The sequence below is a fragment of the Watersipora subatra genome, chromosome 6, assembly GCF_963576615.1.
Source record: "Watersipora subatra chromosome 6, tzWatSuba1.1, whole genome shotgun sequence".
Taxonomy (NCBI): domain Eukaryota; kingdom Metazoa; phylum Bryozoa; class Gymnolaemata; order Cheilostomatida; family Watersiporidae; genus Watersipora; species Watersipora subatra.
The window spans coordinates 1,768,114-1,781,889 of NC_088713.1; the positions used below are offsets into that span (position 1 = coordinate 1,768,114).

At 35.4% G+C, this 13,776-nt stretch overlaps 1 protein-coding gene across 1 annotated transcript in view; it reads left to right on the forward strand.

Annotated features, from left to right (window-relative positions):
• LOC137398851 (kinesin-like protein KIF14) overlaps positions 1 to 13,776 on the forward strand; it is a 43,640-nt gene that overhangs the window by 5,432 nt on the left and 24,432 nt on the right. The window contains exons 5-9 of the mRNA XM_068085025.1: positions 3,353 to 3,449; positions 5,301 to 5,402; positions 5,657 to 5,740; positions 9,416 to 9,523; positions 13,070 to 13,206. Of these exons, the coding sequence (XP_067941126.1) occupies positions 3,353 to 3,449; positions 5,301 to 5,402; positions 5,657 to 5,740; positions 9,416 to 9,523; positions 13,070 to 13,206 (528 nt within the window). The remainder of the gene's footprint in view (positions 1 to 3,352; positions 3,450 to 5,300; positions 5,403 to 5,656; positions 5,741 to 9,415; positions 9,524 to 13,069; positions 13,207 to 13,776) is intronic.

A 13,776-nucleotide genomic window follows, 5' to 3' on the forward strand; every position in this document is an offset into this window, starting at 1 on the left:
AATGAGAAAACAAAACTTTAGCAGATATTTCTACTAGTTTAGCAAGTTCAAAGTTGAAAATATATTTTGACGAATTTACCTCGGACCATCACTGAGTCGTAATTCAGCCATTTTCGGTAACATATTCCATAGTGAGATAATGGCTAACGCATTTGAGTTTTTTTGTTTAGCCGCAATCAGTTAGTTACAATGCGTAGATGTCTCTTTGGTAGTTGCGAATCTGACACTAGAAGTTGTGGCATAACTTCTTTTAGAGTGCCTGTATTTCAGTCGCCAAATTTAGCAAAATTGTGGCTGTCTAAGGCAAAGCGTGCCGAAAAACTAATACAAACACAGTGCACCCTCGGAATACTATTTAAATATTTTCCAGAGTTGCCATCGTAAAGCGAAAAAATCATATGGAAAAGTATAGAAACCATAGTAAATATCTAATTCAAGCATTCCCAGTGAAAAAATCATCAGACTTTTATATGCATACTGTACATATTAAAATTAGTAACACGATAGTATGTTATCCTTAGTAGCTATAGTTGGCTACTGTAACATTGGTGTATTTAGTATATTTATTGGTTATAATGCGCGTTAAAAGGTAATGTTGCAATGTTCAGTACGTATGGTAGGGAGGTCTCACCTTGGAAACAGACGTCTGTATAACATCATCTTTGAATTTAACTTAAATGAATTTAGCTTACTAAGCACACACTTGAAGCTAAATTTTAGTATGTATTTTAACTATTCTACTGAACTTCAACTTTTATTACTAAAATTTCATCAACTATCAGTTTCCGACTTCGTTTTCACTATAACTTTTAGCCGACCTCGTTAAAACCTTTTCAACTTATTTCGCCAAGAAAGCCCGAGCAATGCTGTTGTTGGAAATGTTCTGTTTAATACATGAAGACCTCAACGGAAGAACGATCAATGTCACAATTGCTCAAAATTGAGATGTAGCCATTTTAAAGTTTACAAACTTTTTTTAGAAAGTATTACAACTTATATCATAGAAACTTTTTAGCTATTGGTTAATAAGGATGTTACCTGGAATGTGATCAATAAAGAAGCGGTAGACATAATTTGGGGTGGCACAACATGGCCTAAGTTAACACCACTACACCGACATTGATCAATTTACTTTGCAAATCATTGACAACTTTCTACGCATAATGTTTTATTAGGTGATAATGCTACAATATTATAATATTCCTATTTTAAATGCTATATTGCAGTAAAATAAGGGGTTTTAACTATCCAAATTTCAACCAAACAAAGATGAACAGGTCACAATTCTACAACAACAACTTTTTTACTGTGTCCTAGAAAAACTGCAATATTTTGTTTTGCATTGCACTACACGTTTTTGCACACACTTTTTCTTGCTTCTTGGTACTATTCGGATATTTCCCTTCACTGCCTCTGTCAATTGTATCAAGTTATTAACATTTTCACTGCCATCCATGTACAAATTTAGTTATCGTCCTACTGCCAGCCATTTTGCCAATAGTTGTGGATTTTGCTTCATGATATGTATACAAATTTTTTCAACTTGAACCTCTATCTACAACATTTTTATTATATATTTTATTTTTCTACACTTGTTAACAATTAGTGCTATAAAAAAATCCATGTACCTACACTTTGTGCATTGTTAAAGATATGTGAAGCTACAATCGCTACGAAGCTAAAGCGATACTCAACAATGTTCTTTATTCCTACACAACTATTAATTTCACCACCATTGCAGTCAGTGCTGCTACTTGCATTGTCTGTGTAATCACGAAAATCTGAATTAACAATAATGTCATCAACATACGTAATTATCTGTTTTCTAATACGGGCGGCACTTACAAAAACTTACACAAAATTGTTCGTTTTCAGGTTGGAAGTTGTCAAACAAAAATTTGAAAATGCTTCATTATTTTAGGGTAATTTTATAGAGAAAGCTAACATATTCAGCGTAAGTAATTCTCTGTTTTCTAACTTGAGAGGTACTTAAGAAAGCCATAATAACACTAAATAGTTCGAACGTCCGAAAGAAAAAACGATCGTTATAAGTTGGGAATTCCCAAACATGTATGCGTTACTATTGGCTAAAAGTAATCACATTACTGGAAAATGATTGTTGTTGCTAAGTAGCCATTGGACATTTATTGTTTTTGCAAAGAGCTAGTTTATTTTAAGCAGGAATATCTCTGGACCTTGATCATTTTTGCTGAAAATTTGTCACAGAGACTAAACTTTGTGGGCAGAACTATTCAAGAGAAGATAAATCTAAGAACTATTAAGAAAACATAAATTTTGAATTTTGAAAAAATGTGACATTGATCGTTCTTCCGTTGAGGTCTTCACATAATTAAGTAGATTTTTGTTCGCTACTTAAGAGACGTTGTCTGACCACTGACCTTCTGTGTTAAGGCATTGCAACTCCAACTTTGCTACTGGTTTTGAAAGAAAAAACTTACCACTTTTCACACAAAAGTGCCTCACTGAGAGAAAGGGGAAGTGCCTCACTCATGTTTTTTCAGGCATTGTAAACATGGTTTCGGCAAACAGCATTTCAGCGTCTTTGTTATTTCGACTTACGTACTAAGCACACCAACTGCCAAGTTTGAACTCAGGCAAAAATTTTGTTGACTTCGTCTGGTGAAATAAGATTCAAATGGCAAAGTGAAAACTCATCCTTTTCCATTCCGTCGGGCGAAAAGAATCGTATAACAAGGTAATCATATTCCGAGGGTGCACTGTATTTGTAATCTGAAAAAACTGTATTCTAGGACCCCCGTAGTCTAAGAATGCCATATCCCTGGGTCTCATTGTAGTTTGTATTTTGCCGTAGTGAGTGCTTGTCTGAACTAATATTTCAAAAATAATTGCGCTAACTTTTCTAAGTAGAAAGCGGCCAGTTTTTCCAAGTGTCTGAAGCTGGCATATAGTAGAAGATGGCCAGTTTTTTACATGTTGTTTTCCGAAATAAAAATGATAAATTAATTATCAGATTTGTTGTCGATAGAGGCAAATGTGGGTGAGTTAGCATTTGCTTGAAATGTATATACGTATTATGTAGCACCACCAATGTATGTATCATGTGAAACCATTGCTTTGATACAGAAGAATCAGTAATGCTATGCCACTTTAAACTTTTCATTCTCCGCGAAGGATTTGTACCAAAAATACTCTTACCAAAGGCAGGTTTAGTCTGTATCAGCCACAGTGTAATTCATTTCCTTCTACATTTGTTGTCCCCTACATTCTCCACTGAGCTTCTGCCAAAAATCAAATGTATTCCGTAGCTTCCCGCTGTCAACCTGCAATTAGTTGATATGTGTAGCTCACTGGTTTGTTCTCGCCTTTCTAGTATTATGGGACACGGTGATGAAGACGGAATAATACCACGGTTCTCCGAAGAACTCTTTGATCAGATGAAATCTCGAACGATTGACAGCGGAGATGTGGTGAGAGTGGGCTTACTTTGACTCATCTATATATTTATTTATGGCACGACTTTAAAGCCTAGATCTGAAACTCAGATCTTGTGATCAAGGTCAAATTTTATCTTAGCTTCTTTACACTGAGTGTTCCAATAAGGCAACCTTGATTTGAGCATCAAGCAGGCTTCTTTGTAAGCATCTGCTAATTTAAATGTTAAACCATACTGCCACTAACAGCTTTCATTGTTTGTTTTCAGGTAAATCAGACACGCTGATTCCGATTTTGTTCTCAGAATAAAGATTGGTCCACTAACTTTCAAGTCATTTTTGTTTTGAAGGCTTTTTTACAGTGATTCAATATCAGTGTCGCAATCGACACAACAGCTCCGCCCATAAATATGTGACGTAACCTAGCTTTTTAGGGAAGTTGAGAATGTTTAGTCCGATCTAGAATGATAGGGATGGGTGTCTTAAAACTCATTATTCTCTAAATTCAGTCTTCAAAATAATATCAGTCTTTTCTAAAAGGTAGATAGGCTATTTAACATTGCTCTTAGCTTGTTACAGGATGTTTAATAGGCTGAACACCAAGAAAATTGAGCTCCAAAAAGCGCGATAATGACGCTGGCTTGTGATAAAAGCGGTGTTCAGCTTATTAAACATCCTGTAACCAGCTACAAGCAATGTTAAATAGCTTATGTCCTTTCAGAAAAGACTGAGATTACTTTAAAGGCTCAATTTTGAGAATACTGTGTTTTAAGACACCCATCTGTATAATTCTAGATCAGACTAAAAGCTAAGTTACGTCACATTTATGGGCGGGGCTGGTTGTATCGATTGCGACACTGATATTGAATCGCTGTAAATATGCCTTGAAAAACAAAAATGACTTTGAAAGTTAGTGAACCAATTTTTATTTTGAGTGCAAAATCGGAATCAGCGTGTCTGATTTACCTATAAACAAACAATGAAAGCTGTTCATGGCAGTTACGGTTTAACTGACAGCATTTTAAATTACATCTTTTTATAAGAAAATAATCATGAAATTTTATTTTTCAGCGATGATATTAATGTATGAATAACAAAAACCCCAGTTTTAGAGACAAAACACTCGTGATGCAGGATCCAAGCTGTGACATAAGGTGGTATTATGCTCTGCCAAATTACAATGTCCATGTTGATGAGCACCCAATGCGTGAATGCAAGACAAAAGCACTTCTGTTGGCCCCCCATTCTTAAACATTGTTTCTTATTAAGTCGCCAAACTACATTGTTATCATTACTCAATATAAAATACAGTTATAATGCAAAGTCGGAGTAGATTCCATACGTACCAAAAAGTCTGGGCCAGTATTTGCGCGTTCCGCATTTACTTTGGAGCGTCAGTTGGGGAATTACACCAATTGGCTTGCTGGTATATCTTGTGAGATGTGGCAGCAAGAAATCTTTTTGGCAGCAAGAAAATCTCCCTTTACTCAAATAGGGAATTTAAAAATTCCTTCCGAAAATTAGCTATTCTTTGAAGTTATCTGTTTAAAACCTTTCAAGGCTCCGCTTTCACGAATAAAGATTTTTAACGTACAATTTTTAGATAATCTAGTTAAAAAAACACATGATTTTGACATAATCATATAATCATACAGTGTCACAGTCATTTTCAGTCAATATTTTGCAAAGATTACGAGTCTTTTTTGTCTATTTTTACTACTTGAAAATGTTGATAAAACTTGATATTTGGTCGAAATTACACCAAAATATTATTGAAACCCCTCTAATTTTATCTTCTGTTGTTAGTACAATATAAATTGCTGTCAGTTAACTTTTTGGAGTAAGAATATAGCCCTAATCTTCCACACATTGTCTCATTTTTTTCAGACTGCAATTACTGTGGAAACGTCCTTTTTTGAGATCTACAACGAAAAAATTCATGACCTCCTCGCCGTTAGCAAAGGCAACCAGCAGACGGACAAAGCGAGTGTAAGTAGAGTGGAGATGAATATTGTTTGTTAGTGTGAGTTGTCTCATCTCTGTTTCTGATATCATTAATCCGTCTCTACTCTCAATTCTTCTCATGAACCTAATTACACTGTCTTTAATTAATTATAATTATATTATGTATTATATATTATTATATATTATATAATTAATTAAAGACATAATTACACTATAATTGTCAACCTCCACATGTTTATTCAGTCAATACACTGTCTGTTTATTTGCTGCTGTTGTAGATGAGAGTCAGAGAGCACCCTGAGCAAGGGCCATATGTGGAAGGGCTGTCAACGTTCCCTGTTGCCTCATTTCATGATATTGTTGTGAGTACCCAGGCTATGCTCACTTGTAGACTATGTGTCAGTCAACTTAAATATAGCAGATGGCTATAAGACGTAAATAGCCCATTCTAAGAATATTTATGTTAGGGATTTGTAGGGATTTCATGCTATATGAACAGTGAAATACCTGTAAATAGCCTAATCCGTTTTAAGATCTTTCCAAACGTTTATAGTCCGAAAAGTACGGTCGTACCGTACTTTTCGGACTATAAACCGCACCCCTATATAAGCCGCATCTGCTTTATTTTCCAAAAACTAATAATAAAACAATGCATAGGCCGTACCTTTGTAAAGGCCGCAGAACTCAGGACGGTGTTTTTTAACACGGCAGCAACTTTGCTGTTTAAAACGGAACAGTGTCTAACTGCACTGTTTTGTATTAACTGACACTTTTTAACCTGGTGCCTAACGGAACAGTATCGTTAGGCATTGTTTCGTATTTTCTTTCATCTAACCGTAGATTATGATTAATGCGCCCTAGCGGTCAAAGAAAAAGCTACAGAATAGCCGCACCCTTATATAAGCCGCATGGCTCAAATCATAAAAAAAAAGTAGCGGCTAATAGTCTGAAAAGTACAGTAAATAGCCTAATCCGTTTCAAGTTCTTCTCAAACCCACCCCTTTGGCCTTTCAAATAAGAAAAAACTTGATGTCCTTATTTAATGAGTGCATATTAAATGTGATATTGTTGGTTTGTATCGACAACTTTTCCCTTTTTCTTATCACTTGCGCTTGATTTAGAATCCAGTAAATTCAGATTACAGTAATTTTATGTTAGGGGGAGGACACACCTTCAACGTCAATATAGAGTGAAAAACTTCCCTTTCTCTCTAGACAACTAGGTCTATGCTGCAAAAATAAGTAAAACTTTTTCACGTGTGTCTAAAATAAAGTAAAAGAAAAATTTATTTACTGTAGTAAAAGGGGTGTCTGTCTGTCCGTTTGTTCATAGCCAGTGTTAGAGGTTTGGATTGTATCGACAACTTTTCCCTTTTTCTTATCACTTACGCTTGATTTAGAATCCAGTAAATTCAGATTACAGTAATTTTATGTTAGGGAAGGACACACTTTCAATGTAAATATAGAATGAAAATTTTTCCCTTTTTCTCCAGACAACAATGTCTAGGCTGCAAAAATAAGTAAAACTTTTTTTACGTATGTCTAAAATGAAGCAAAGGAAATATTTATTTACTATAGTAAAAGTGGTGTCTGTCTGTCTGTCCGTTTGTTCATAGCCAGTTTTAGAGGTTTGTATACCAGATTGCTAGATTAACGAGACTCCAACTCGTGAAATTCACCTTGGTAGACTGACTCTCTTAACACCTACACCAATCGACCACCTTTGAGTATTTCAGAGTAAGGGTGCAGTTACTCATTTTCATGGTGAACTAGACTACCATGGTACTAATATACGTATATATAATAGAGAAATAGAGATACCGTTTTCTCTAGCCTGTGTTGACAAACTGTTGTTTTTGTAGAGTTGTCCCCCGGCGAGCGCGGCGAGCAAAACAACAGCTTGTCACAAGATGCACTGCACCTGATGCATCAGCTGCACTGAAAGGGAGTTGTTCTCTTCCGTCTATGCGGCTTGCCTGCGAGGTTATGTCGGTCGGCTCATTGGTAATCATAACGGTTTTTGCGCAAAAATTTATGTAGAAAAAAATAAGATAAGAACGTTTAACCAAAGACCAGTCTCTGCGGTAAACTTTAGTAGAACTTAAGAATAAAATAAATTAAAAATAAAATCAATAAGAACAAATAAAACTGACTGATACAAAAATAGAAATATAACTGACTGAGCGCACAAATAACAACATGTTTAGTTGCTGTTGTTGCCTAAGTTCTTAAGTTCTACTAAAGTTTACAACAAAGACTGGTCTCTGGTTAAACATTTTATGTTATTTCTTTTTAAATAATTTTTTGCTTGAAAACCGTTGATTACCAATGGAGTGACCGACATAACATCGCAGCCAAGCCGCATAGACGGAAGAGAACAACTCCCTTTCAGTGCAGCTGATGCATCAAGTGCAGTGCGTCTTGTGACCAGCTGTTGTTCTGCTCGCCCCGCTCAACGGGGGTACAACTCCGCCAAATCAACAGTTTGTCAAGAAGGGCTACGTTTTCTCTCCCAAGTGTGGCGAGAGAACAACTACGGTACTCCTTTTATTCAAATCAAATTTGAGAACTTGCACTATCTCAATGTTTTACATTATATGGAATCTCTTAGATAAGAGAAACAAAGATTTTTTGCGTTAACTGAAATTTACGTACAGGAAGGCTTACATTATATTTTTAATAGTGTCAACTATACATTCAATAATCGGAAAGAGAAAAATTATCGTCCCTGGGTGGGCTTGAACCACCAACCTTTCGGTTAACAGCCGAACGCACTAACCGATTGCACCACAGAGACAACATACTTGACTAGTAACTTGTCAAAATTTTGTTTTGCAGTTCTACGCATGAACGACATAACGATTAAAGATCTAAGAATTATCTATACCCGATCATAAAATAATTCATCTTTGTTATAAAATACAGTAGACCCCGGTGCCATGGCAATAGCACGATTATGATCAAAATGCCATCAACTGTGATTAAAGGTCTGTAGTAAACCAACCAGTCATAAGTTATCATCTTTCTTATTAGTATTATTATTAATTCTACTTACTATTGCCATCAATAATTAATATTAAGGTCACTATTGATTTAATTTTAAAAGCAAAAAAAGTGTAGTCGCTATCAGATTGCTCAAGCCTATTATAGGCTTACCCTAAAGCCTATAGACACAATTCCGACAATATTTTCCTGAAGATCGAGTTAGTTGACAACCTTTTGCCTTCAGCAGCTGTCAAACACTAGGCTTCTGATGTCACAGACGGTTTAATTTCTTGTTGGTGATCTAGATGAGGTAACACTTACAGGCACAACAAAAAGGGTTCTAGTTGACACGCTGTAAAGAATATTTATAATAATGGCCGTAGTGGTTGGTTGAACCCGTGATTCGCCATCACCATGAACCCATAATTCTAAAATCATGGTTAGGCTCCCGCTAAAAGTCAACCTAACCTATCAGACTAGTGACAAGTTGGTGATGCTTGGGATGTTTTTATTTCTAATCAGTTAGCAGGCAGGTGGGTTGTCCTCTCTCTGTTTAGTTGAATTAAATATGATTATTTATTTCAACTAAACATGAATTATTATATTATTATAAACATAAATTATAACAATTATTATAATTCATATATAATAATATATTATAATATATAATAATATATTATATTATTATAATATATATAATATTATAATAATTATTATAATTCATTTTTATAATAATTATTACAAACATGAATTATAATAATTATTATAATTCTAGTTTATAATAATTATTATAAACTAGAATTATAATAATTATTATAAACATGAATTATAATAATTATTATAATTCTAGTTTATAATAATAATTTATTATTATGAACTAGAATTATTATATTCTTATTAATAGTGATTATTAATAATGGTAGTCACTGTTATATAAAATTTCAAGTTTTTACTGAATTGCTATTTTTTGTAGCGATTTTTGTATCCTAGTTTGTTGATACTGACGTTTATTGAATAGCTGTCAGAATAGGAAAGGTAATTGGCTGTTTGCAGAAGCTGCTGACCCTGGGTAACCAGCAGAGAGCGACTGCGAGCACGGGCATGAATGACAAAAGCTCTCGTTCTCATTCTGTTTTCACCCTCCACCTCACTCAGCACAAGGTACTCACTAGGTCATTGTTCATTAAGAGCTAAGGTCAAGGTCACCTGGCTGCTTTATGTCTTGCGAGTGGGAGAGTGGCAAAGTTTACACATTTGTTTTCTGACAACATTTACGAACATAAAATATAAACTTTGCAGTAATGATAGGCATAAATTATTATGGTCATAGCTATCATAATGGAGAAAGGTATTTCCTTTGCTGATCTGCCGATACATATTATAACTCTGGCTACATGGCTAACTGCCAACTCAGCATGCTGATAGCTGTTTTTGATGAACATTGTATGACCACTGCACCATTTTATAGCAGGTTTTAGTATAGCCCTGAAATATTATTTGAACTGCGGGTGCTCTGTTATCTAACCTCATTTTTGTGAATGCTCATTGCTAACGATTTTAGCTTTAGTAATTGCTGCTATTGTTACTAGTAATGTCACGTATTAATATTTAGAAAGCTAATTTACTCCTAGTTGATTTTTATTGCTTTAGTTGCTTTTTATTTAGCTTTTATCGAATAAGTTTAAATAATATACAAAAGAAATATAATATATATAAATAATATAAAACAAGCAAACTCTTTCCATTGTTATGCTTCTAGAAACATAAAAGCATTGCATCGTTTTCATGTTTTTGATACGTACATCTGCCCTTGATTTTTGCCTAAATTCCAGTTTCATAAGGCTGCTCAATAAGGTAGGTATTTGTTCAAACGTTTAGAGAATTTTGTTCTGTTAGGAATAATATAAACAATTTTATCCATTTTACATTTAGAAACTGGATTTTTAAACATTGTTATGTAATTTACACCCTTTTTGGTCACGACATCCCTTTTTTTACAGTTTTTTCGTCTTACAAATGTGAAACGCGATGTTTTTTCGTCCCCTTGTTGTGGCAGTTTTATCCCTATACAACATCAGCAGAATGTCTCTCGAAATTAAAATTTGCGGTCAGTGTAGTGAATACATCAGAATAATGAAGACGCCGATATGCTATTTACCGAAATCCCTCCCACAATGCCTAAAAGAGATACAATGCTCTCTCTCCCTCTCTCAATTCTCAATTCGGCATCCTTGGTGTTTCGTAAATGCTTGATATTGCATGAGTGAAACGAAAATTAGTGAAAAGTCTGCGAAACGAAAAGATTTTTGTGCATTTTAGCGTTTATTATAATATTTACTGTAAACTTCAATTACTTATAAGTATTTAGGTAACTATATACTTATGCATCATATATAACTTTAATTCATTAGCCATGTGTCCGAAGATTGATAACGACGTTTAAAAAAGAAGTCAAAATCATAAAAATAATCACAAGCAGATCAAAACCACTAAATACACTAAAGTTATTGTAGATAAATATAGTTACTAAGACTAACATACTATTTGGTTACTAATTTTTAATATATGGAGTGTCTATATAAAATTCCGATGTGTTCTACCAGGATATGTTTGCCTTAGATAATTACTATGAGTCTCTATACCCCTTTATTCGAAATGTTTGCCCTATAATGCCAACCACGGAATGAATTAATGTCGTATGGCGAGGGTCCGCTGTATATCATAAACTGTATGTTAAGACATCTGGTAATATATAAATAGAAAGGGTTAGGCTGTTGAATGTGTTGCTGTATCTCTAACTAGTTGTGTCCCGGTCTTGTTTACTCAGATTTTTATAAGAAAAGTTAGATGTAGAGAAATATTGTATTTTATTATAATAAAAGATGAAAATATAATAATACACAATTGTGTACCTAACTGAGCATGTCATCATATAACGGTCAAATACTAATGATGACGAGGGAATCTCAGTTGGTTACAGTTACATCTGATTTCCTTGAATCATCTCAGGAGTGTTTGAGCTCATCTCAGGAGTGTTTGAGCTCATCTCAGGAGTGTTTGAGCTCATCTCAAGAGTGTTTGAGCTCATCTCAGGAGTGTTTGAGCTCATCTCAAGAGTGTTTGAGCTCATCTCAAAAGTGTTTGAGCTCATCTCAGGAGTGTTTGAGCTCATCTCAGGAGTGCTTGAGCTCATCTCAGGATTGTTTGAGCTCATCTCAGGAGCGGTTGAGCTCATCTCAGGAGTGTTTGAGCTCATCCCAGGAGTGTTTGAGCTCATCTCAGGAGTGTTTGAGCTCATCCCAGGGGTGTTTGAGCTCATCCCAGGACTGTTTGAGCTCATCCCAGGAGTCATCCCAGGAGTGTTTGAGCTCATCCCAGGAGTGTTTGAGCTCATCTCAGGAGCGTTTGAGCTCATCCCAGGAGTGTTTGAGCTCATCTCAGGAGTGTTTGAGCTCATCTCAGGAGTGTTTGAGCTCATCCTAGGAGTGTTTGAGCTCATCCCAGGAGTGTTTGAGCTCATCTCAGGAGTGTTTGAGCTCATCCCAGGAGTGTTTGAGCTCATTCCAGGAGTGTTTGAGCTCATCTCAAGAGTGTTTACGCTCTGAGTATTTGCTCTGTATCCGAGGCAGAATTTTAACTTATTTGTTTGAACCTCGATTTGTTTGAGTTATGAGAGGTTCAACATCTGAGATTGGACTGTACCCTTATATAGGCATATATATAGTAGAATGTACAGTCAGCAGAGCATGAGAGCAAAAACAGCAGACCGAGCAAGAATTTAAATTTAGTTTAGTTTTCAGTCAAACATGGATAACTCGCCCACGGATAGCTCGAACACATGGTTAACTAGAACGGTTTCTTTGGTCCGTTCCCACGTAATGATAAATTGCTATAGATAACTCGAACTCAACACTGTTAACTCGAACTGTTTTTTGCCCAATGGCTACCGAAACGGTTGTTATCGTTTTAGAAAATCCCTTTATTCCAAGCCATAGAGGTAAACCTCAACTTTTCGTAATTCATAAGCATCGTTATTACCACCATCGGCAAAATATTTTTGTCAACGACTTTTCTAAAGGTTTGGTGAAATTTGATTTATACCAAACATCCGCTTAGCAATCGCCCTTCGGAAGCGAGGTAAAGTGAGGTAATCTTTGCATAAACTTCAAGAAAAATCGGCAAAATTGATCGTGGGTAAAACGCTCAAAAGAAAAAGATGTCTTTTCTTTTGAGCATTTCAACAACGATCAAATTTTGCCAATGTCAATCTAAAAACGTCCTGGCAATAACATCACCTTAAACAACAAACCAATCTCAAGTGATAGAAAAATCTATACTTTTTGATAAGAACGTTTTAAACTTTACATTAGAAGCATTTAATTTAAAACAAGCCATTTGTGCTTTTGATTTATATTATAGTTTGTATATGTACATGTATCTACTAATAAATAAGTAAATACTTGGACTTGTGACAGTGCTCTGATAACTTGAACGCTCTGATAATTCGAACACTTTCGCTCGGTCCCGTGAAGTTCGAGCTATTCATGTTTGACTGTATATATAATATATATATATATATATATATATATATATATATATTGACTGTACTTGTAAATGGAAAAATAAAAGTTACTGCTGTAGAATTTTTGCGTCAAACTTCCTACAATATTTATTAAGCAGCTGAGTCAATGGCTTGTAATGTTGTAGCGGGTCGAAGTGGAGGAGAACTTGCATGAGCACTCCGTGGTCAGTAAGATCAGCCTAGTTGACCTGGCCGGGTCTGAGAGACAAAGTTCAGCCAATACATCTGGTGCCAGACTCAAGGAAGGGGCAAGCATCAACAAGTATGAGATCAGATTCATGTTAACATATTTTTACTGAACTGTTGGTACATGTTATGATGTCCTGCGGTTACCTGCTTGTGGCTGTCAGCACTCGCTCACCTGCTTACAGCTGTCAGCATTTAGTTAACTGCTATCAGCTGTCAGCCTCTGGTTATATGCTTTAAGGTATAAACACACTAGGCGATATTTAGAGCGATATCGCGCTGCGTGGCGCTAATCTGCGCTAGAATTCACCCAGCGTGCTCATCCAGAGCGATAACGCTAGACTTTCTCTGCACAACTTTATCGCTAGCGAGATGCATTTCGATTGGTTGGATTTTACCAGAATGCAATTTTATGGCGGGTAATTATTTCTTATCGATGTTCACCAACGTACAGCAGCGACAATTTGCTATTTTGTTAATATTGAAACATCTTCAGAACGAGCACTGAATTGTTCATAAATTTAATAATAGCACTCCCAGTCATGTGCACCATAACAAACAAAAATTACAAAAAATCCAAGTTGAAAACCAACATTTGGAATAAATCGTTGCACAGGTTGACCATCTTGAGAACGGTAAATATTTA